Source organism: Mercenaria mercenaria, chromosome 1 (genome assembly GCF_021730395.1).
Source record: "Mercenaria mercenaria strain notata chromosome 1, MADL_Memer_1, whole genome shotgun sequence".
NCBI lineage: Eukaryota > Metazoa > Mollusca > Bivalvia > Venerida > Veneridae > Mercenaria > Mercenaria mercenaria.
In genome coordinates this window covers 54,860,098-54,884,599 of record NC_069361.1, presented here as the reverse complement: position 1 = coordinate 54,884,599, position 24,502 = coordinate 54,860,098, and the positions used below count along the sequence as shown (strand labels likewise).

Below are 24,502 nucleotides of genomic sequence, written 5' to 3'. Positions count from 1 at the left end.
TCACTGAAAGATAATATCTTTTTTTTGTAAATTTAAAAATCATATTAATATTGAAAACAACTAGGAAGTTGAATATATCAGAATTCAAAAGAAAAAAAAATAGTACCTAAATAACAAATAGCTGCTTTATATGTGTATTATTGCTAAATTTTCGAAAAAATGTTGAACACTTTCAATTAAGTGCAAAATCATCGATTAATAACAAGTAAATAATCCATAAACATTTCTTTCTACTAAAAACATAATTTTCATTACCTTAACATAAATGTGTTCAACATCAATAAACCAGTTTAATAACAGGTTAAAAACAAATATTATAATTCTCTGAATTTACTTAGTAAACAGTGGTCAGCAGACTGGTAGCATTGTTTACACTGTAATACAGCAGTGCCATCTGTGGAGATAACTCTACTGGCTTAAATTTTATTGACCCCATTGAATAATTTCATTTAAAAAGTGTCCAATTTTCCTTATAGTAAATGTAAATTAAAAGCATGATAAACTAGAAATTGCAGCTGCTTAATAGAACTTTGCAAAACAAAAACTGTTAAATAAATGAACAAAAATATATATGAAGCAAAATCATTTGTTGCATAACACAATGAAAGCTAAGCCACCTGCTTCCTGTTTGAATCCATTTACTAGTTTTGTTACATTGCTATAGGTACTATACATTGCTGTTGGAAAATCATGAATAAATTTTATGAACTCACCTGGTGTATTCTTTTAGTTATTGTTAACTTCCAAGCTGCATGTAAACACAGTAAAATAACTCCATCCTGCTCTCAAACATAGAACTTCCTGTGTAAATTTGAAATTTTGATATCCTTGGGCAAATGTGTCATTTACAGTCAGCTATTGGAGGATACATCTAGGATGTTAAAAATATTTTTGTACCACAGGCTGATTTTATTCCATTTACATACTCATTATTTTTGAAGATTACCCTGATATTAAACAGAAAAAAGTTCAGGATTACTTTTTGAGGTACATTTACAGCCCCCCAGAAGTAGTTCACAGACTTTATTTTCATTGGTTGATCTCTTGTTATGAGTTTCTAAATATAAAGCAGACAAGATCTTATCATGCAGTCTGGGATAATCTCCTGTTGTGAGACAAGCAACAGGTACACTACAGAAGATTAAAAGAACCAAATAATTTATTACTTGATTAATTAAGAATCTCTTGGCTGGGTAACTTTTAATGAATTTTGGTGTAAAGAATTGTAATATTATATATGTAACTACTGTTAGTGCTGTTCTTTTTGGTGTTATTCTAGGAGAAAAAGTCATGATATTTCAATAAATTTTGAAAGATTAGTTCAAAATGAATCTATCTGCAAGGTGAGTTTATATGACAAGTTGCATTACAATAAATGTTTTACAGTAAAACCTACTTTAGCAGTCACCTCTATTAAGCAGCCAACCTGTCTTAGGCAGCAAGTGTCTCATTTCCCAAAATGGTCATTCATGCTATAAATTACCTGCATGAAGCAGCCATCTGCCGTAAGCAGCCACTTTTTTGCTACTGCCTTGGCTGGCTTCTTAAGACAGGTTTTATTGTAATTCCATTAGTTGTTTTACCTATCTAATTAAGTTAGTTGTAGTTATTGGTCATAAAACATACTAATCCATTAAAATATTCTATGTTCACAAGAAATACCTCCCAAAAATTCTAAGTGCACAGTTCCCATCAATTTCCATCACAAAAATTTTCTAAGTTATTTTCTATGCTATTTTCCATCCCAAAATTTTACTAAGTCCAACTTTCCATGGCAAAAGCTCCTGTTTCCATGGAAATTGATCAATATTTCAGCTGTAATCCGTGGAAATCCATGGCAAACTTACTGTTCCATTCAATGTCCATGGAAAATTTCAATATTCCACGGATTTCCATGCTAATTGCCATGGAACTCCATGGAATTCCATGGCAAAAGCCTTATTACCGTGGCAAATCTAGAGACGGGTGAGGCAAACATTTATGCCAAATAAAAAAAAAGGATTGCAAAAAGCTACCATATAAGTTAGTTATAGTAACAACAAAGGAAAGTAAATCTTAAAAAAATATTCTAAGTCCACACAAAAATCCTTACCAATAGAGATAGGTCAAAATACTACTCAAAATTGGACGTAACATGCATGTTGTACTACTCAGGAAAAAGTCATTCTTGTATCTGACCTTTGACCTCTTAGTGTGACCTTGACCTTTGACCTAGTTCTTGTGCATGACACTTTGTCTTGTAGTGGGGAACATTTGTGCTGAGTTACATCAAAATCCCTCCATGCCTGAAGAAGAAATGCTCTGGACAAAGTTGTGTTTCTTGTATGATATCCTTTGACCTCTAAGTGTGACCTTGACCTTAGACCTAGGAACCTGGTTCTTCTGCATGACACGGAGTGAAAAATTGTGCAAAGTTATATCAAAATCCCTCCATGCATGAAGAAGAAATGCTCCAGTCATTATTGAATTTGACCTTTGACTTCTAAGTGTATCCCTGACCTTTGAGATAGGAACCTGGGGCTAACGCAAGACACAGTCACTCTGTCTCACTGAAGTTAACGTTCATGCCAAATATAAACAAGATTGCTCTATGCCTGTTAAAGTTATGATCAGGACAAACAAATCCAGATGCATGCACACAGGGACGCACTCACACAAGCACATACACCGAATAGCAATCTGGACGACTGTCTTCACTTTCGCAAGTGGGCTCGACAAAAAAAACAAGAGGACCATGATGGTCCTGAATCGCTCACCTGTTCCCACATGACCCAGTTTTGAGTATGACGTCGTTTTTTCTATTATTTGACATAGTGACCTAGTTTTTGAGCTCATGTGACCCAGTTTTGAATTTGATCTAGATATCATCAAGATAAAAATTCTGACCAATTTTCACGAAGATCCATTGAAAAATATGGCCTCTAGAGAGGTCACAAGGCTTTTCTATTATTTGACCTATTGACTTAGTTTTCAAAGGTACGTGACCCTGTTTTGAACTTGACCTAGATATCATCAAGGTGAACATTCTCACTAATTTTCATGAAGATCTCATGAAAAATTTGGCCTCTAGAGAGGTCACAAGGTTTTTCTATTTTTATACCTACTGGCCTAGTTTTTGACCGCATGTGACCCAGCCTCAAAACTGACCTAGATACCATCAAGGTGAACATTCAGAGCAATTTTCATGAAGATCTGTTGAAAAATATGGCCTCTAGAGAGGTCAAAAGATTTTTCTAATTTTAGACCTACTGACCTACTTTTTGACCGCAGTTGACCCAGTTTCAATTCTGACCTATATATCATCAAGATGAACAGTCAGACCAACTTTCATACACATCCCATGAAAAATATGGTCTCTAGAGAGGTCACAAGTTTTTTTCATTATTTGACCTACTGACCTACTTTTTGAAGGCACGTGACCCAGTTTCAAACCTGACCTAGATATCATCATGATGAACATTCTGACCAATTTTTATGAAGATCCATTCAAAAGTATGGCCTCTAAAGAGGTCACAAGGTTTCTCTATTTTTAGACCTACTGACCTAGTTTTTGACCGCACGTGACCCAGTTTCAAACTTGACCTAGATATCATCAAGATGAACATTCAGACCAACTTTCATATAGATCCCATGAAAAATACGGCCTTTAGAGAGGTCACAAGGTTTTTCTATTATTTGACCTACTGACCTAGTTTTTGATGGCACGTGACCCAGTTTCAAACTTGACCTAGATATCATCAAGGTGAACATTGTGACCAATTTTCATGAAGATCTTGTGAAATATATGGCCTCTAGAGAGGTCACAAGGTTTTTCTATTTTTAGACCTACTGACCTAGTTTTTGACCGCACGTGACCCAGTTTCGAACTTTACCTAGATATCAACAAGGTGAACATTCTGACCAATTTTCATAAAGACCCCATGAAAAATGTGACCTCTAAAGTGGTCACAAGGTTTTTCTATTTTTTGACCTACTGACCTAGTTTTTGAAGGCACGTAACCCAGTTTCAAACTTGACCTAGATATCATCAAGGTGAACATTGTGACCAATTTTCATGAAGATCTTGTGAAATATATGGCCTCTAGAGAGGTCACAAGGTTTTTCTATTTTTAGACCTACTGACCTAGTTTTTGATCGCACGTGACCCAGTTTCGAACTTGACCTAGATATCATCAAGGTGAACATTCTGACCAATTTTCATAAAGACCCCATGAAAAATGTGACCTCTAGAGTGGTCACAAGCAAAAGTTAACGCACGGACGGACGACGGACGCTGCGCGATCACAAAAGCTCACCTTGTCACTTTGTGACAGGTGAGCTAAAAAGTGCATCAAAACTTTAACCATGGTGTGGACATCGATGCCAGGGTTAGTAGAATAGCTCTCCATATAAACTGTATTATAAGTCAAGCTTAAAATGAAGACTGCAGACTGAACGCATACATGCCATATTTTCAAATGGTCAATAAGGAAAATTTGACAATATTTTTCCCTCCTTTAGTAACTGCTGTAAATATTCTGACAGACATATATACTGTTACATATAATGCTATGTCATGCTATAGTAAACTACATATCAAAAAAATTTTTTGTCGACTTTTAACAATTTTGTTAGAATCTTTTTGCTAAGGATAAACTCTGTAAATAAGCATTTATATTCCTTTGATTAACTGTTGTAAATGACATTTGAAATGGCTACTTAACAAGGACATATGCAATATTCGTACAGGCATTTGACCCCAATTGTTTTGAACAATAAACAAAAATGGCAAACAATCACAATATGGGTATATGCATGCCACAGCAAATAACTGAGAAGAATTGTCAATTTTTTCATAATTTCGACTAATTCATGACCATAAAATCAGAGTGATACAGACTTCCTGCCATGGTGGTTATCAAATTTTGCCAAATTGTCACACAGTTTTGTGAATGCAAGATAAATTTTTAAAACTCATAACACAAGTTAAAGAGTGGACACCAGTTATCAATTATTGAAATTTTCAATAATTCATAGATCCTATCTCCTGAGCCAATGGGACAATCCAGAGGCTTGTCAAACTTGCCGTATATATTGCACCCATAACAACTGTGACCCAGTTTGGTGGACACTGGATATGAACTGCTCAAGAAAAACAGCTGCCTACACTGTCTTTTTTCACAATATGTAGTGATTCATGGGCCAAAACACCAGAAAGACTTGGAAGCTGGTTAGCTACATTGCCTGAGATATTATGCCCATAAATATTGTGACCAACTTTGGTAAACAATGGACAAGAACTGCTAAAGTAAGAGAGGACACTGTCAATTTTTGCAAGTTTGTGCAATATCAAGGACCGTAACTCCAGCTACATCCAGCTGGTCATCTGACTTGGCTGAGATATTTTACTAGGGCTGTCATTGATAGAAACGATATCGATGTATCAACGATATTTTTTGTTCGATCGATTATCGATTCCCATTTTTAAAAATCGATATTTTACACAGAGAAAAAAAGACTATCCAAATAAACACTCAGACCCTCTAAAACAACTTTTCTGCCTGCAAAAATGCACCCTTAGTAACGGAAGTTGTCAATAAAGGTCATGTCTAAACTTGTACCGTAGCATTCTTTTCTAACTAGTCGGCACTACCTGTATGGGGAAATACATAAATACAAATAAAACACATGAAAAGCAGGCAATTAAACTAAAAATAACATTAACAAGAAGGTATATAGCATGTACATGAACAAATAGGTTGTTCCTCTAACTTAATAATCGATATATCGATGTATCGTCGATATCTGTCTTTCGATATATCGGTATCGTCGATATGACAAAGACCCAATCAATGACAGCCCTATATTTTACCCATAAACATTGTGATCAAGCTTGGCAATGGATAAGAACTGCTAAAGTTAGAGGGGGAACAACCACAGTTGATCACATAAAACATCACATTTCAAAGGCGTATAAAAAGTAAATACATTTGTTAGTTGAAAAGGCGCCATTTTTAGTATTAAGATTTTTGGGACAGTATTTACATTTATAAAATGTGTCCAAATACATAAGATATAGGTATTTATTGCAAATAAAATGCTGAATTTGACCATTTCAGACATAACAGCAGACCTTTCTAACATAAGGGAGGTAATAAAAATGTAAAAATTAACTGTCATTTATTTGAAATTTATACCGTTAATAGCTTTTTTTTCTAGTCTGTGACAATTATAATATCCAAGAGAGTACAAAATTTTCAAATATAAATATGCCTAAAATTCAGTAGTGCAAATGTTTATTAAGTTCACATTTCTTACAAATTCCTATCTGGGAATGGAAACCAGGTATTATACTAAGAAAAACTAAGTTTAGAAATACTTCCTGTTGATATCTGCTTTGGGAAGTCACTTTAGTGTACAGTTTTAAACCAAAATGTTCAAATTTAAACCTGTTTATGATTGGGACTCAGTATTGTTATATGTGTAAACAAGAGCTGTCGAAGGACAGCAACGCTCGACTATTCAACAGCCTTGTCGATTGAATGAATAAGAAAGTCGAAAAAGGGGCATAATTTACTAAAAAAAGCAAAATAGGGTTATGGAACCTGCATAGTGCTTATCAGCTCATGACAGTGGACAAGTGTATGAAGTTTCAATCCATTCCCGTAAGTGGGTACTGAGATACCAGCTTACATATAAGAATTTAACCAAATACTCCTAAGTTGAAAATTTTAAAAGGGGCATAATTTTGTAAAATGCGAAGTTGAGTTATTGACCCTTTGCACTGCATGTCATATCATCAATCCTTTCCCATTAGTGGATACTGAGATACCAGCTTACATACAAAAACTTAACCAAAAATTTCTATGTTGAAAAAGGGGCATAATTTTGTAAAAAGCAAAGTAGAGTTATGGGACCTACTTTGTGCATGTCAGACCATGACAGTGAACAAGTGTGTGAAGTTTCAATCCATTCCCATTAGTGAGTACTGAGATACCAGCTTACATACAGAACCTTAACCAAAAAATTCTAAGTCGAAAAAGAGGCATAATTTTGTAAAAAAGCAAAATAGAGTTATGGAACCTGTGCAGTGTAAGTCAATTTATCACAGTTAATAAGTGTGTGAAGTTTCAATCCATTCCCACAAGTGGTTACTGAGATACCAGCTTACATACAAAACCTTAACCAAAAATTTCTAAATCAAAAAAGGGGCATAATTTTGTAAAAAAGCAAAATAGAGGTATGGAACCTGTGCAATGTAAGTCAGTTTATCACAGTGAATAAGTGTGTGAAGTTTCAATCTATTCCCATAAGTGGTTGTTGAGATACCAGCTTACATACAAAAACTTAACCAAATCGGGACGCGGACGCATGGGCGAGTCCAATAGCTCTACTATTCTATGAATAGTCCAGCTAAAAATGTAAAATATATTTTTATTTTATTTAATTTGGCTTTATTATTTCTAGGGAACCGCCACATTGTCATATATAGCAAGATACCTGAATCTTACAGTATTATTTCATACATAAATGTATACTTACGCCATTAGTATTAAATGTGTATTTAATATTTAGTCCTGCAACAACCTGAAATACAGAAGAAAATATTTTTTTGTTATCACATAATAATACATGTATATTCTAAAACGTCACCAGTGTAGCTGTCAGCAGGTTTAAACACATACCTGCAGCCTAGTGCCCCAGATTTTAATTTCTATTCCCAGTTACAATTGATGTTTGAGTGTTTAGTGCTGGGTGATCAATTATTCAAATTGGTATTGTTTCTAGCACTATGGTCTAAGACCGGATGCTGTCAACATGGCTGGAGATAAATTGTTTCATACATTTGCCACCAGGCAAAAATAAGACCCAAACTTTTGTTTATAATAAAATATAATAAAATAAATAAAAATTAATAAATAGTGAAATAGCAAAATAAAATACAATTTTGTAAATAATGATTATAATAAAGAATCAAAGTATATTGAGTATGTATGTTTGAATGAATGTTGTTTTTAAACTTGTTTCACCTATATCTTTTCAGTATTAATTATAATTTAAGACATAAATAACCCTAACAAAATTTAAGACATAAATAACCCTAAATCTCTAGGAAAAGGAGGTCCGTACCCCTAGAAAATCCCTAACAGGGTTATCTAGAGGTATGGATCCATAAAAAGGGGTCCGGCACATGAGTGGGTTGAGTTTAATGACTTATTTTTGAGTCCTAGAGCCATAATTATGAAAAAATACATACTAACATAACTACTCCCTAACTCAGCTACTTTATAAGGCCAGGAAAAAAATATGATCAGCTATTTTCCCAATCCCATTCAAACATTGCTTCAGTTACTCAAATAAACAACCTTTATTTGTTGTTACGCGATGTTGTTAGACTTTGTATTCACTCTGTGTATTTTTCGGTACGATGTCAAATTGTCGAAAAACAGATAAATATATGAAAATATTTTGAGATTATTTTAAAGTCCTATTTTAAAAGTTGATTTATTTGAATAACTGCAGGCAATGTTTGGATGGGAAAATAGCAGATCGTATTTTTTTCCTGGCCTTATTAAGAAAGTAGTTGAAAACATAGCTTCTGCGGGGAAAAAACCCTTGTCTAGGGAGTAGTTATATTAGTTTGGATCTTTTCATAATTAGCCTGTTATGCTGTAGTTTCGATCCCCTTAACACTTCATTCTGCGCATGTGCATTAACAAAGACATGTGCGAGGGTCAAAATTAGGTCAAAGTATATTTTGGGCATTCCTCCAAAGATGTAAATAGCTTAAAACACAAAGAAATATAAGATATATAAATTATGCATACATAAAACCAACCATGTCATCGCTCTGAATCACTAAAAAGCTTTCTTGTTAATTCGCACCCTCTGAATCAATGTTGGGCGGTTAAAACCGCCCCCGGTTTTAACCAGCGGTTTTAACCGGTTAAAACCGCCCCAGTCAATACTCCCTGAAGTGGTCAATACCGGTCAATACTGGTTGATTGGTCAATACTGGTCAATTAGTCAATACTTACTGTAAAGATATTTTGCAGAGTTTATGAACAATTTAAATAATGACTGTTAAGAGCATTTGGGGCTTGATGAAGGTGTTTGCATGAATTATATTAAGTTCAAGCAACCAAATTAATACTCCCAAATTAGTCAGAAGTGGTCAGTTTGTCAGCACTGGTTGATACTGGTCATTAAACTGCTACTTTAACTGAACTTCATTTGTAGAAAGTATTTCATAAACTGTAGCAGTTAAGTGTTTGATTTACAAGTGATAAATCTAATTATTTTTAATAGTATTTAATTCAATGAAAAATTGCTGCCTACAACTGGACCCTTTCATTGAAGTGGTTTAATTGTGTTTTGATAGCAAGTGTCACATTGCCTAATTGACACCATGTCTTACAATATACAATAGATGATATGTTGCAGGCCTGTCTATCTAGTCACTAATTAGCTGTCATGATCAATAATCCCTCTTTATTAATGAGGTGCTTGAACATGGTAACTTTATCAAAGCATTGAAAAAACTAGCATTGACCACTGACCAGTCTAAGTATATTATCCAGAACTGAGCCTGACCAGGACACATTGCCAAGGACCAAAACTGAATCGACCAGTATTGACCACTATTCTTTTTAAGGAACAACATCTATATTATTCAGATTGCTTTATAATTTTTACATTAATGTTACAGCCTGTTCTAATCTGTGAATGTGCATTATGTAAAAGTGTTGAATAACCAGTATTAACCACCCAAGAGTGACCAAAGTATTGAATCGACCAGTATTGACCGGTATTGACCGGTTTTAACCAGTATTGACCGCTGGCCCGGTCAATACTCATATTGACCGGCTTTTTGCCAACATTGCTCTGAATGCATTTGTGTAGAAAGTCTTGTTTAATGTGAAAAATTAGTATTTACCGCACAGTTCACTTTGTTCATTCCACCCTGAAGCCACTTGTATGTAGAATTGTAAAATAACGATGTACAAACTGGAAAGTGTAACTTTTTAAAAACACATGTCAACTGGATGATTAGTTTCTGGACGAAGAAATTAGTTTTAGGCACTGCAGCTTTATTTCGTTTGACCCTCTATAAGACACCAATTAGTTGGTTGAAAAATCAAAAATACTGGCATTATGCAACAAAATGTATTATTAAATAAGATTCAAAGCAAAATCAAGAAATTTAGAGTCAAAAGAGCAGGTGCGCAGACAATTGCATGACCCAACAACCCGCGAAATCGTCAGCCGCTCGCCTCATTTTGCATTAAAAATGGCGGACCAGTAAGTATGAATTTAACAGTAATATACGGGGTTTTTGAAAGGGAAGCAACTACCGGCTGAAAAATCAATACACACCTGCAAGAGTCCGGTTGCGTGGAAGAAAGTTTAGCGAAAATTAAATGGAAACTATAACAATTTAATGGCAAATAATCAGGAATTTAGATGAAATTAAGCTCGAATATATACTGTGGCAACCATTTGTTTGATGATTTATCTGCTTTTTGCGCATGGTGAGTGATGTTTACGCTTAGGTGAATCTTCGACGTATCGAACGTAACCGGTACTTGGCTGATGTCAGATGCGTCTCGTGCGTTATTTCGGAAAATACTAAGGGATTGAAACCACAGGAAGGGTCGAATTGACAAGAAGTAGGCATAAGTCTCTAGGACTCTTACTTCTAACTTTTCTACTATTCAACCCACTTCTTACTTTTTCTGCCTAGTAACCACCCATCACATAATAGTCAAGAGTGACTGCGCTGATGTAACACGTAGATGTAGACTCGAAAATAAGTCACTAAACTCAATCCAATCATGTGCTGGACCACTTCAGATTCTAGAGGTATGTATCCGTACCCTAGACATTTTAAAACAAAAAATGTATCCAAGAATAAGTTTAACAACTTACCTGTGTTTCAATTTTCGCAATAGTGTACGCGGAAACATCTAAAGAACCTAGTAGGTTCGTCGTTTTCTGTTCCTTGAGCAGATCCGTGTACGTTGAATAAGATGGACTAGTTTTATCAACTGTGGAATATCCTCCTGGCATACAAAGCCCAGTGGATAAAATACTTCCTAACACTACTAACGTCAACATTGTTAATCTAGTAAAAACGAAATCAAAATTAATGGATCTCAAACAACTTGTTTTCCGTATTTATTTCATGACATGTCCAGAGGCGCCCTCTGTAAATAACACTCGATAAGGGAGTTAATAACGAAAAAGTCTACACCATACCATAACAAAGCGACAAGATCAGAGACCACCAGTTAAAAAAGCTGTATGCCGAACAAATGTTGTACATATGTTGATAAGTAGAAGATAGATAAAATAGTGTAAAAGTGTTACCCAGGTACTTTTCACACCATTATGACATGACCAGATCGATTTCCATGCCAGTACCAGTACACAATATCTAAGAAATTGAGATACCATCTGAAAATCGCTAAGAAATAAAGGGAAAGATGATAAATTTGATAAAGTGCCTCACAAAAGACTTCTTTTAAAAGTTTGGAACTGTTGTATCAGAGGTAAAATATACAAATGGATTGAAAATTTCTTATGTGGTCGACAGCAGAGAGTGATAGTGAATGGTAAAAGTTCGCCGTGGAAACCAGTACATAGTGGGGTACCACGAGGTAGTGTGCTTGGTCCTGTCCTTTTTCTTATCCACATCAACGATCTTCCTGAGGCAATGACTTGTACGGTGAAGCTGTTTGCTGATGATACAAAACTATACTCAGTTGATGATGGTCTTGAAGATGAGAACGTGCTGCAAGATAACATTTTTAATGCATATGAGTTATAGTTAAAGGGGTTAACTGGGTACTATAAGCCTCAATATAAGACAGTGTAACAGTGCAAATAGTTTCAAACTATACGAACAGTGTTGTTTTAAGAAATATAGACAGTATGAAGCAGTGCACATACTTTTAAACTGTTCAGAATTGTGTAGATATAATAACTATAACTATAATATAAATCAAAAAGATACATAATAGTATGCTGCAAGGTCATGGAGCACGTTGTCCATAGCCACTTGATGATGTTTCTCGAAGACAACAATCTCCTTGCTGACCAACAACATGGTTTCAGAAAAAGATCATGCGAGACCCAGCTCATCAACACTGTGCAGGAACTCGCAGCAGGTCTGAACGGCAACCACTCCTAGACTTTTCAAAAGCCTTCGACAGGGTCCCCCATCGTCGTCTCTCAGCCAAGCTCCATCACTATGGAATCCGGGGCAAGATTCTAGGGTTGATCAACAGCTTCCTTGCCGGTAGGTCACAACAAGTTGTATTTGACGGTAGGACCTCATCACCAGCTCCAGTGACGTCAGGTGTTCCTCAAGGGACCGTGTTAGGACCTCTTTTGTTCTTGGTCTACATCAATGACTTACCTTGCAAAGTCACATCCTCCAAAAGCACCTTCGCTGACGACTGCTTCTTATACCGTATCATTCGGTCAGTCAGGGACAGCAGAGCTCTCCAAGAGGATCTGGACCGACTCCAAGAGTGGGAGCGGGACTGGCTGATGACGTTTAACCCCGACAAGTGCGAGGTCATCCGCTTCACCAACAAGTCGAAGATAATAGGAGGTCCATATGTCATCCATGGCCATAAACTCAAAGAGACGAAAAAAGTAAAGTACTTGGGCGTCACTCTGGACAGCACTCTGTCATTCAATAATCACATAGACAACACAGTGAAGAAAGCAAACAACACCACTGCTTTCTTGAGAATAAACCTCTCCTCATGCCCGCGTGATGTCAAGGCCACTTGTTACAAGTCACTGGTCCGTCCTCAGCTGGAGTATGCTGCAACTGTGTGGGATTCTCACACTGATTCCAACAGAGACAAGCTGGAAAGAGTCCAGAAAAGGGCAGCACGCTTCTGTATAGGCGACTACAGACATATTAGTAGTGTAACAGCAATGGTGAACGATCTGGGCTGGGATACTCTACAAGAACGCCGCAGGTAAACCAAAGCTGCAATGATGTACAGAGTGGTTAACTACCTTGTAGAGGTTCGCACGCAGGGCATCTTGATACCGAGAGGTCATGCCAACAGATTTGTACCACCATTCTCCACTGTCGACTCACATTTGTACTCGTTTTTCCCACCTACAGTACATATCTGGAACCGTCTTCCGGAAGAAGCCATCATGTCGCCATCCCTAGATGTCTTCAAGACAAGGATAGGCGGGGCCATGCACACGTAACTCTCTGGAGCAGATGTTTTTAGCCTGTTTTTAGCCAGCACTTTGTTCCCTTCACGCGTGTATATAGTTCACCATTGTGCGACGATGTTCCAGAGGGGCCATGCACAGTATCCGGAAGACGAAGACGAAATAGGCCTAAGCCGTTTGGATGCGAAATATTAAATCACTAGTGCTATGCACTCGTGATATAATAATTACGCATCCAAACTCCTGCCCAGATTTTATTGATTGACAAAATTATTGGAACATATTCTAACAATATCAAAATTCTTCCCTTCATAGACCTAGATATCAACTGACTCATTCAGAGCAGAAGAGGTATTTAACCCATTGCACACAAGCAATCCAAGATCACCTGCAAATAGACCTTACTGATCTCAAATTCTTTCCGGATATCAAGACAAATGTCCAGTAATCTTTATCTAGTAAACGAATGCCCATACCAGATTCCGAATAAACAAATCTCAGAGTACTGAACTTGAACTGTAGAAGCATTCGTGATAAGACTTCTGAATTGAAAGCTGCACTTTCTTACATCAAACCAGAAAAAAATAATATGTGGCACTGAATCTTTGCTATGAGGAAATAAACCAAGAAAATCTCCATCTTCAAACGCTATAAAAAAACCTCTGAAATATTTCCTGAAAAATACACTGTTTACAGAAATGACAGAGACAACCCTTGTGGTGGTGTATTTGTGGTAATCCTCTCAAATATCATTTTTGTTGACTGTGGATTTTATCATATAATGTGAATTAGAAATAGTGAAAGTAGCACTAAAAGGTGGTATCATTCTATATGCCAAAAAGAAGCATGGAAGATCTCGACAAATTACAACTTGCTCTTGAAAAACTAAATGCCAATAAACCAAAAGAACTCATTCTCTGTTGCGATTTCAACTGCCCAGACACTGACTGGGAAACATTGACAGTCAACTCAAATGGTCCACAAAAGCAGTGCAAAAAAGATTAATCGATATCTCCGTTGACTTCAACTTAACGCAAATCCAAAGTGAATCAACACGACAAGGAAATGTACTAGATTTAACATTCACAACAAACCCGTCTATGTTAAAAGCAATGTCAAATGTTCCGGGAATCGCAGACCACAACACGACTCGAAACGCCAAAAAGCTTTATTTTTAGTAATTTTATTAAACTTTATAATAATGATTGTAATAGTTTAGAATAACTTGTTAAACAATATATAATTAAAGATTTATTTTTTATCATTTTAAAGATAATTATGGAAGTGGCCATGAGTACGATGACTAGAACTCTAGACCTAGAATCGAGATCTGGTCATCAATATAGTTACAAAAAGTAAAGATGTATATTGTATATAGTATTTTTGAAGACATTGTTGACGTTCTGGTAGCAGCCTTTCAAAAATATATCACGTCGGATACTGTTCCAGCGACTAGTCCATTTTAAAAATTGTCTATTCAAAAAGGAAGCACCAGTAACCATTCAAATTATCGGCCTTTATCTAATATGTATGTGATGAAAACCCCGATTTTAATTTTTATTCTCACCTTATTAAATGGAACATTCTTTATGACTTTCGACATGGCTTTCTTCGTTTACCTCTACCAATGCTTTGCTGGGCTCTACTGGATCATACTCGCACTGGACTGAATATATACAGATGTGATGGAAAGTTCACAGGGTGATTAAATAAGGATCGTGGGTCTGTGGTACTCCGAATCTTTAAAAAATCCAAGGGCTGGGATGGTAATGACCTAAGACTGCAGGCTGTAATGGATTCCTGTTTTGTGTTCTGATGCTGGTAAATGGTACAAGGAATCTGTTTGCATGACATCTTGTATGGACTCCACATGGAATAAGATGTGGTTGACTTGGATAGAAGCAAGCTGGTTGGCAATCCGGAACATCATAATTTATTCAGAGAATGAAGGGGTCCCCAATCATTTCTGTCACACAAATAGTAAGTTACAGGGGCGTGCTGCTCTACATTTTTCATCGAGTTCATGTAAGTTCTTGTACGGGGTTCGCAGTCAGTGGTAGCATATTCTAGTTGGGGTCTAGTTAGGGACTTGTAGCAAGTTCCTTTCACACATTTTGGACACGTCGACAGGTTCCGTCTTCAAAAGATAGTGGTGTTGTTTGCCTTCTTGGCTATTGCATCAGTATGGCTATTCCGGGATTGAGGATCGTGTACAGTGACGCCAAGGTATTTTTCTGTTGAAAAGTATGGCAGTGGATCGTTTATATGCCTGAGATAATTTTTCGTTTCTTGGTGATGCATATGACCTCACATTTCTTGTTGCAATGTCGTGTGAATCACAACTGATTAAATTAACAGATGAACTGATTATTACTCACAACATTCCAATCACAAACAAACTGATTTAATTGCGCTTGGTTTCACTAGTTTAAATATTCTTGTATGTAAGCAAAGCTCGATCTTGGTTTCGTAAAAAGGAGTATTACTACAAGTAACGAATAAGTCAAAACACTTGCTTATAAAAATCTTGCCCGTACTCGGATGGAATATACATCTAACATCTATATATGGTCCGTATACACAGGTTAACACACAAACAATATAGAAATGATTTAACGCCGTACAATATTTGATGGGTTACTTTTTTTACAGTGCTACTGGGCTGACGCTCCCTTTCAACCCAGATGACAAGATTCCCACCTGGAATTGTTTTACAAAATCTACAACAGTTTGTTTCTATCAATTTCACAACTTACATTCAAAAGCCACAGAGATTAAACACTTAAAAGTCACCTCTGATTACCATAAAGTCTCATCCTTTCCTCACTCAGTTGTATATTGGAATAACCTGCATGCCCATAAACTTACCATCCTCAGCCTTGATGTTTTCAAGGTGGATGTGGCAACCATCCAGCATTAAACCAGAAAACAATGTATATTTATGTTTTAATTATTTTCCTTTCTCTTTGCCTCTTAAAAGGCCTACACGTCCTTATCTTTGTAATTACATTATCATTTTTGTCGAGCCCGCTTGCGGTGAGCTCGACTTAGTCGCCACTTTTGGCGGGTCGGTGTATGTGCGTGCGTGCGTCCGATTTTGTCCGGACCATAACTTTGACATGCTTGGACCAATCTTGTTTATATTTGGCAGGAATGTTTACCTCAATGAGAAGGAGTGTCATGCGCAAACCCCATGTTCCTATCTCAAAGGTCAAGTTCACAATTGGAGGTCAAATGTCAAATTGAAGAATGAGTTTGTCTGGAACATTTCTTCTTAATGCATGGTGGGAATTTGATGTAAATTGGCGTGAATGTTCACCATTATAAGACGGAGTGTCATGCGCAAGAACCACGTCCCTAGGTCTATGGTCAAGGTCACAATTAGAGGTCAAAGGTTAGATGCAAGAATGACTTTGTCCGGAGCATTTCCTTTTCATGCAAAGAGGGATTTTGATGCAATTTGGCACAATTGTTCACCATCATGAGACGTAGTGTCATACGCAAGAACCTAGAATTACTTCCCTTTGTTGTTACTATAAATAGCTTATATTGTAACTTTTGTTATTACTGGTCGTAGGGAAAAATCAAGACCACTTTTCTGTAGTACAACATGCATGTTACATCCAATTTTGAGGTGTATTATGACATATCTCTACTGGTAAGGATTTTTGTGTGGACTTAGAGGGTCGTGTGCAACTCCCAGTCATTTTGACAGCTGGCGGGCTTGACATGTTGCCAGTGGGCATCTAGTATCATCACTTTAGATGATGTTGAAACTATCAGACATTTAGTATTCTTTTTTTCATTTTAAGTAATAGTTTAGCATGAACAACATGTCTTTAACATACGCAAGAGGCGCTGACATAAGGTATCACAGATTTTGTTGTTTTTTTTTAAAAAATCCTTTAGTATTAGCACTTATATTGTTCTTAAAATAAATGTTTAACTTTAATCTTTGAGTAACAATGGTGAAACGGTACTTAAACTTAGGAGGTTGTTGTTATTATGTCATTTGAAAGTTTAACAATTAGTAATTGATTGTTTTCCGTCTGAGCATTTAAAAATTAAAACTATTGTGTGTGTATTCCTTGGTTCTAGAACAAGGACTTTATGAAAACCAAATAAAGCATTAATATATACATTACCGGACCTCTAGACAGCTCTACATGTTGTCTAATGATTTGGTTAACAGAACTGTAGACTCCGTGTCTAGAATCCCAAACAGATCACCAGGTGCGCAACTTCACATGCTATATAACAATCCTCTAATGTTTTATGGCTCTAAGTCAAATACTTTTTCAGATATAAGTGACACAACCATGTATCCCGTTTATGCATATTTTTGACAATCAAGGGACATAACTCTGGTATGACTGATAAAAATCCAGAACAAAATCCCATATGCACAACTTCACATGCTGAATAAATATTCCTATGATGCTTCATGACCCTATGTAATATACTTTTTAGGTACGTGAGACACAACGTGTTTGCCATTTAATGGAAAAAAATTACTAAGTCAAGGGCCATAATTCTTGTCTGACTGAGTGATGTTTCTAACGAAACCCCAGATGCACAACTTCACATGCTAATATTATTCCTGTCATGTTTCATAATACTGGGTCAAATACTTTTTGAAATCATGTACAAACTTAGACTCTTTTTATACCCATTTTAGACTAAGTCAAGGACCATAACTCTGGTCTGACTGTGTGAGACCCAAATTAAAACCCCTGGTGCACTGCTTCCCGTGCTGAATAACAATTCTGTGAGGTTTGATGACTCTGGGTCAAATGTTTTTGTGATATAAATTAGACGGACGGACAGATGGACGGACAAGAGCAACTCTAAGTGCCCCCCCCCCCCCCCCACAAAAAAATGTTTGTTGAGGGGGGGGGGGGGGGGGCAATAAAATCCAAAAAAAAGGCATTGACTTTCGTTTATGACGTTATACAAACACAGATCGAGATCTGTTGGGCAAAGCTTAGTTACTTAGTTACTATCTTTGCATATACAAAGAACTAGTCATGGCTTTAGAAAACTTTAAAATCTTGAATAATTTAGCCCCGCCAGTTTTAAAAGATCTTTAATCTAAAAGTAAAAGTTCGTATCCTTTTGGATATATATTGTACAGGTACCACGTGTAAAGGCCACAAAGAGTTTCAGATATGCTGTTCCAGTCCTCATAGGCAAAAACTTTGTCCTTGACATTCCAAAATGAAATCATGTAACATATCCGTTTATACACAATAAAAACTTAAGTCCGGACAACAGACATTTAAATCTAATTGATAACAAAAGGGCCATGAAGGTCATGTATCGCTCACCAGACCTATTGACCTAAGTATCATCAAGATTAACATTCTGACCAAGTTTCATTAAGATATGATCACAAATGAAGCCTCAAAAGTGTTAAATAGCTTTTCCTTTGATTTGACCCGGTGACCTAGTTTTTGACCCTATATGACCCAGATTCGAACTTGACCTAAAGATCATCAAGATTAACATTCTGACTAAGTTCCATGAAGATATAGTCATAAATGTCTAGAGTGTTAACAAGCTTTTTCTTTGATTTGACCTAGTGACCTAGTTTTTGACCCCACCTGACACAGATTTGAACGTAACCTATAAATAATCAAGATTAACATACAGACCAAGTGTCATTAAGATATGGTCATAAATGTGGCCTCTACAGTGTAAACTAGCTTTTCTTTTGATTTGACCTGGTGACCTAGTTTTTGATTCTACATAACCCAGATTCAAACTGGACTTTAAGATAATTAAGATTAACATTTTGACCAAGATTCATGAAGATATAATTATAAATGTGGCCTCTACAATGTTAACAAGCTTTTCCTTTGATTTGACTTAGTGACCTAGTTTTTGACCCCAGCTGATCCAGGTTTGAACTTTATCTATACATCATTAAGATTAACATTCTGTCCAAGTTTCATGAAGATACAGTCATAAATCTGGCCTCTACAGTGTTAACAAGCTTTCCCTTTGATTTGACCTGGTGACCTAGTTTTTGACTCCGGTTGATCCAATATCAAACTCGTCCAAAATGTTATTGAGGGTAACATTCTGACCAAGTTTCATTAAGATTGGGCCCAAACTGTGACCTCTAGAGTGTTAACAAGCTTTTCCTTTGATTTGACCTGGTGACCTTGTTTTTAATCCCAGATGACCCAATATCAAACTCGTCTAAGATTTTATTGAGCGTAACATTCTGACCAAGTTTCATAAGACTGGACCAAAATTATGACCTCTAGAATGTTAACAAGCTTTTCCTATATAGCGTTAATAAAGAAAAATATAATATTTTATTATTGTTTTTAAACTGATTGAAATTCGCTTTTTGTCTATGAGTTCTGAGTTTATTGTCGGTATACTTGGTGTGTTGATAGTTTTTTTATCAAGCACAAAATGTTTGGAATGTATTTGAGGTCACTTGGATCAGGGTCAATGTCAATGTAACTAAAAATGGAAAAATTGGGTCATATTTGAAATAAAAAAAGATTTTTGTGCTGTGGGATTGAAGGGCGTCAGTTCAAATCTCTCTGAGATCCAATAATTTTTTTCTTTTTTCGTTTTCTATTTTATCTTAATACCATTAGGTAACTAAAAAAAAAGCAAAATATGGTCATAATTATAATAAAAAATAGATTTTTATTCAGTTTGATCATCAAAAAGCTTGTTTCGAGTTTATAACTTTAAATATAAGAACTGGCTTTGGATTGTACAATAGGTCACTGTTACTAAAAATAGAAAAATGGTTTATGCTCAATATCTTTATCTGGGTGCACCTATTGTCAGCAAACTTTGTGTTTAGGTAGCTTTTGTCAAAGAATCATAAATTACATAGGGAAATGACACATGTACTTTTCTTAAACCTGTATTTCTGAATGGCATGATTAGATGCAGTCAGATATGTATAATAGAATATTACCCTTTTTTAAAGAACCTGTGAAAACCTGTTTTCGTGGAATTTCCACGTTTCTTATTTCATTGTGGACCTATACCTAACATTTTGGTAGCATTTTAAAGGAAATTGTTTGCTTTAAAAGAAATGTAAACAAACCTTATTACATATGTGTTCATACTCACATTTTAGTTGTCAGTTTGGATGATATTCCATAGAGTTGACCTGTCAGACAAAAATCTCTGTTAGAAGATAATTGACCCCTACTTTTCTTGGTGTTTTTTTGTGGTTTATGGGTCATTTAAGAACATAAGACTAGTAATCCTTTTTTAAATGGGCCTGGCTACGTGTTACAGCTCTCAGAAGATTGTTAATTTTATAAAGAACATATGCAGTTATTTTTACTACTGAGGTCAAGAAAGCAAACAACAGCCTTACTTTCCTATGCCGCAACCTACAAAGTTGCCCAAGTAACATTTTTTTTTCTCTGGGGATTATCATACAGCCAACATGATGAACCAACTAGGTTGGCAGACTTTGCAGCAGCGTAGATGGTACACAAAGGCCATCATGGTATACCGTATTGTGTACGGCTTTGTGGACACATATGAATTCAGGTCTTTACACCTCTGGGACAATACACCCTGGGACTTTACACCTCCCAAACCTGAGACATTACTTCTCCCAAAAGGGAGGTGTAAAATCCAAGGTTATATATATATATATATATATATATATATATATATATATATATAGCGACACCGAGGGTGATCCACTCAACGAGTCCATCAACGTGCATGACATGCCACTCGAGCCAGTAACCGAGTCAGAACCAGAGCCAGAACCTGAGCCACAGCCCCAACCACTGAATTAAAGCATTGACATTGACGAGCCTGTCCATCATACACCAGAAATCACTAAGGTTCTATGTCTGAAGTTCCACTGTCTACATCACTCATTGCTGAGGACAGAGTCCGCTTCAAGATTTTGCCCACAGGCAGCAAGCGTGGTACCCCTCTTCTAGTGTCTACAGATGGATTCAGTTACACTACACTGAAGCAGCTGAAGGCCGGATCCAAGGTCTGGTGATGCTCCATCAGGAACAAGCGCAACCCATGTCAGGCTAAGGTAACATCGACAGAAGACTCGTCTTTCGCAAGAAACAAGACAGCCCATGTTCATCCACCAGATCCCAGTCTGCTCTACAAGAAGGAGTTGATCGGCAGGATTAAGGAGGTCAGTCATCATATTTATCACTCAGTCCGGGACATTGTCAAGACTGCCTTACACGATCGGGGACAACGACCTAACCTCCCAAAGGTTGATGCGCTGAAACGTACAGCTAACAGACATTGGGAACAGATGCGACCGCCAAATCCAAAGGATCTTGGGTTCACCATCAACTATGAGTACCTCGAAGCCCAGGATTTCATCTTCGGCGACATCCGAGTAGACGCTGCTCGCCACATCCTCCTCACTACTCCAAAACAGCGTGAAATCCTCCGCACCACCAGAAGATGGTTCATGGACGGAACCTTTAAGATAATACTTTAAAATTAAAGAGATATTTAAAAATCAAAATATAATCATATCAATATCTTTGGCTTGGAAATAGCATAGCAGATAGTCTGTGGGTCATATCACAGAAGTTGTATATACAGTATTAAAATAAAAGTATTGAGTCCTGACACGTCTTGTCTGTGTGTTCAACTTACCTTATTCTTTTTATATGATATCAATGTCTATAATAGTCTTATTATTATTATGGTAGTTACACAAAATATTTGCAGGGTTTGTATATATGTATATTACAGGTTGTTGATGCTCCACTCCAAGGAGGCCAGCTTATGTCCATACACGGGTTTGTACAGTCTGATGGCGTTATGAAGCAGCTACCTTTGGTGTGTGTCGTCATGTCACGGCGACGCAAGGACGACTATGTCGCAGTGCTTCGCCAGGTCAAAGACATACTAGGTGATGTGTCTGTCCAAGGATTTGTCCTTGACTTTGAGGCTGGTAAGAATATCTCTCACATTCAAAAATAATAGTACGGTACATGTATAGGATAACTGATATTCAAAAGTGCTAAAAACTTTTGTCTACGTAACTTTAAACTATTAAATATAACTGTCTAGGAGACTCGACTTTTTGGCTGGTAAGTGTAATAACAATTTAAAAACCAAAAGTCATAAAGCTGGAAATACAACACAAGTCGTTTAAATCTGGAGTTTAGGGATATAATATAACATTTACTATAATAATTCCTATGCAATCATATACTGATATATCATGGATGACTTATTTGAATAATTATTTTTACAGCTGCTTGGGGTGCAATCAGAGACGTTTTCCCGGGGTTGCAGATCAAGGGATGCACGTTCCACTGGGCACAGTCTGTGTGGCGTCACGTACAAACTATTGGGCTAGGTCCAGCATACATGGAGCGCAAGTCAGTCTGGGACTGGATCCGTAAACTCCTTGTTCTACCATTCCTGCCGAGCAATCATATTGCAACAACGTTTAACAGTCTAGCAGTGCGTGCTAACAATGACCAACAGAAGGAGCTTGTCCATTACATCAGACAACAGTGGATAGAGTCCGAGTTATTTCCCATTGAGAGCTGGTGTGTCTTCAGGTACAGGATACGCACAAACAATGACGTTGAAGGTAATAACTTAACACTCTTAACCAGTTTAATATATTTTATATGGCAAAATCAAAGAAAATTATCTGTTTTAGATCTGCCTCTGATAGACAAGTGAATTTTTAAAATAACATTCAAGCATAGCAATAATTACAAACAACAATTTGAATTACACTTAAATTTTAAATACATTGTACTTACAGACTTAGATAATACCGATATTTTTAAGAATTGAATACATGTATTATTAGAAAAATTTATTAGAATATATAATACATCACACAAGGGATAAACAAGTGCATTATTATAAAGCAATGAAGGGTAAGATCCATAATCCCTTTTGAATTAAATTCTATTTACTGTATTCAATTCTTTCAAATACATTAATATAATTTTATTTATTTCCCTTTCAGGTTGGCACAACCGTCTAAACAGTAATTGTGGGTACCGGTCACTATCCTTCTACCGAATGGTGCCAGCTCTGCGGAAGCAGGCCCTTGATGCCGAGATCGACATCGATGAACTACTTGACCATGGTGTTGGGAGACAACAGCGTCGCCGAACTAGACATTGTGAGAAAGAAATATTCGAGCTTTGGGATCAGTATGAAAAAAGGAACTGAGTGGAACCAAATTCCTTCAAGGAATCAGCCATGTTTATGGACCAGCCAAGTATATGGCTAAGTGAGAAATATATATGACTGTAAATATCTAAGGCGTGAAGTGCATGATTGCTGATTAGACTCACATATAATTTACTAGGATATTATCTTTTAAATATGTATATTATGGTATGTATTTAAGAAAGAGAACACTTAAGTTATACTAAGAAACTTATATTTGTTAGGACTGTGTATTTTGTGATATCTTGGCTAAATATGACTATGAGTAATATGACTAAAATATCTAAGATGTGAAGTGCATGATTGCTAATTAGACATACATATAAGTACATTTTTATATGTTAATTTGTTACAGACTTACATGAGAATGAAATGATAAATTATGAAAATTAAAAAAGTGATATATCTTTGAATTTGTTCTTTTCCTTCTTGAAGTTTTTCTATGTATAATTTTAATGAAACAATATTGGCATATGATATGTGGGAATTAACTAATTGCTAGACATAATAGCATCTCTGGAATGTGCCATTACTATAAAACAGTGACACTTGCTTGGATTGGAATTTCACAGGAATATGAAAGATAATATTAACATGTATTTAAGAAAATATATATTTTTTAGAATTGATTCTTCTATTTTGGACAACATAAATCGTAAAGCAATGAGATCATTTTTTAAACAGACAAATGTTGTCTCAAATATATGTAAATTATCTTTTAAATTAAATAATTGCATTATACAATATTGTTTTATAAAATGTAATGTCTGACACAAAATGCATTGACAAACACCTTTTAATTATCATTTTTAATGTATAATCTTTCTACCTTCACAATATTTGACAAATAATTCTAAGGTGGTCAATTAAAATTCACATTATGTTTAAAACCGAGTTATAAATTAGAATACTGAAATAATAAATAAATATGTTTAAAAATGAGTTACTATAATTTTAATACTGTAATAATAAAAAATGTTTAAAAATGAGTTATTAATTAAAATACTATAATAATAAATAAATATGTTTAAAAATGAATTATTAATCAGAAAGCTGAATAATAATGAAAATCTGAAAAAAAGCAAACTTCAACAAGACAAAATTTTGAACCAGCATTCATTCTTAA

At 35.9% G+C, this 24,502-nt stretch overlaps 1 protein-coding gene across 1 annotated transcript in view; it reads right to left on the bottom strand.

Annotated features, from left to right (window-relative positions):
• Positions 1–11,205, bottom strand: part of LOC123566447 (uncharacterized) — a 54,148-nt gene extending 42,943 nt beyond the window's left edge. Inside the window, exons 1-2 of the mRNA XM_053548169.1 lie at positions 10,909–11,205; positions 7,522–7,566 (exon numbers count right to left, since the gene is read on the bottom strand). Of these exons, the coding sequence (XP_053404144.1) occupies positions 7,522–7,566; positions 10,909–11,097 (234 nt within the window). The 5' untranslated portion in view covers positions 11,098–11,205. The remainder of the gene's footprint in view (positions 1–7,521; positions 7,567–10,908) is intronic.
• Positions 11,206–24,502: the final 13,297 nt, after the last annotated feature.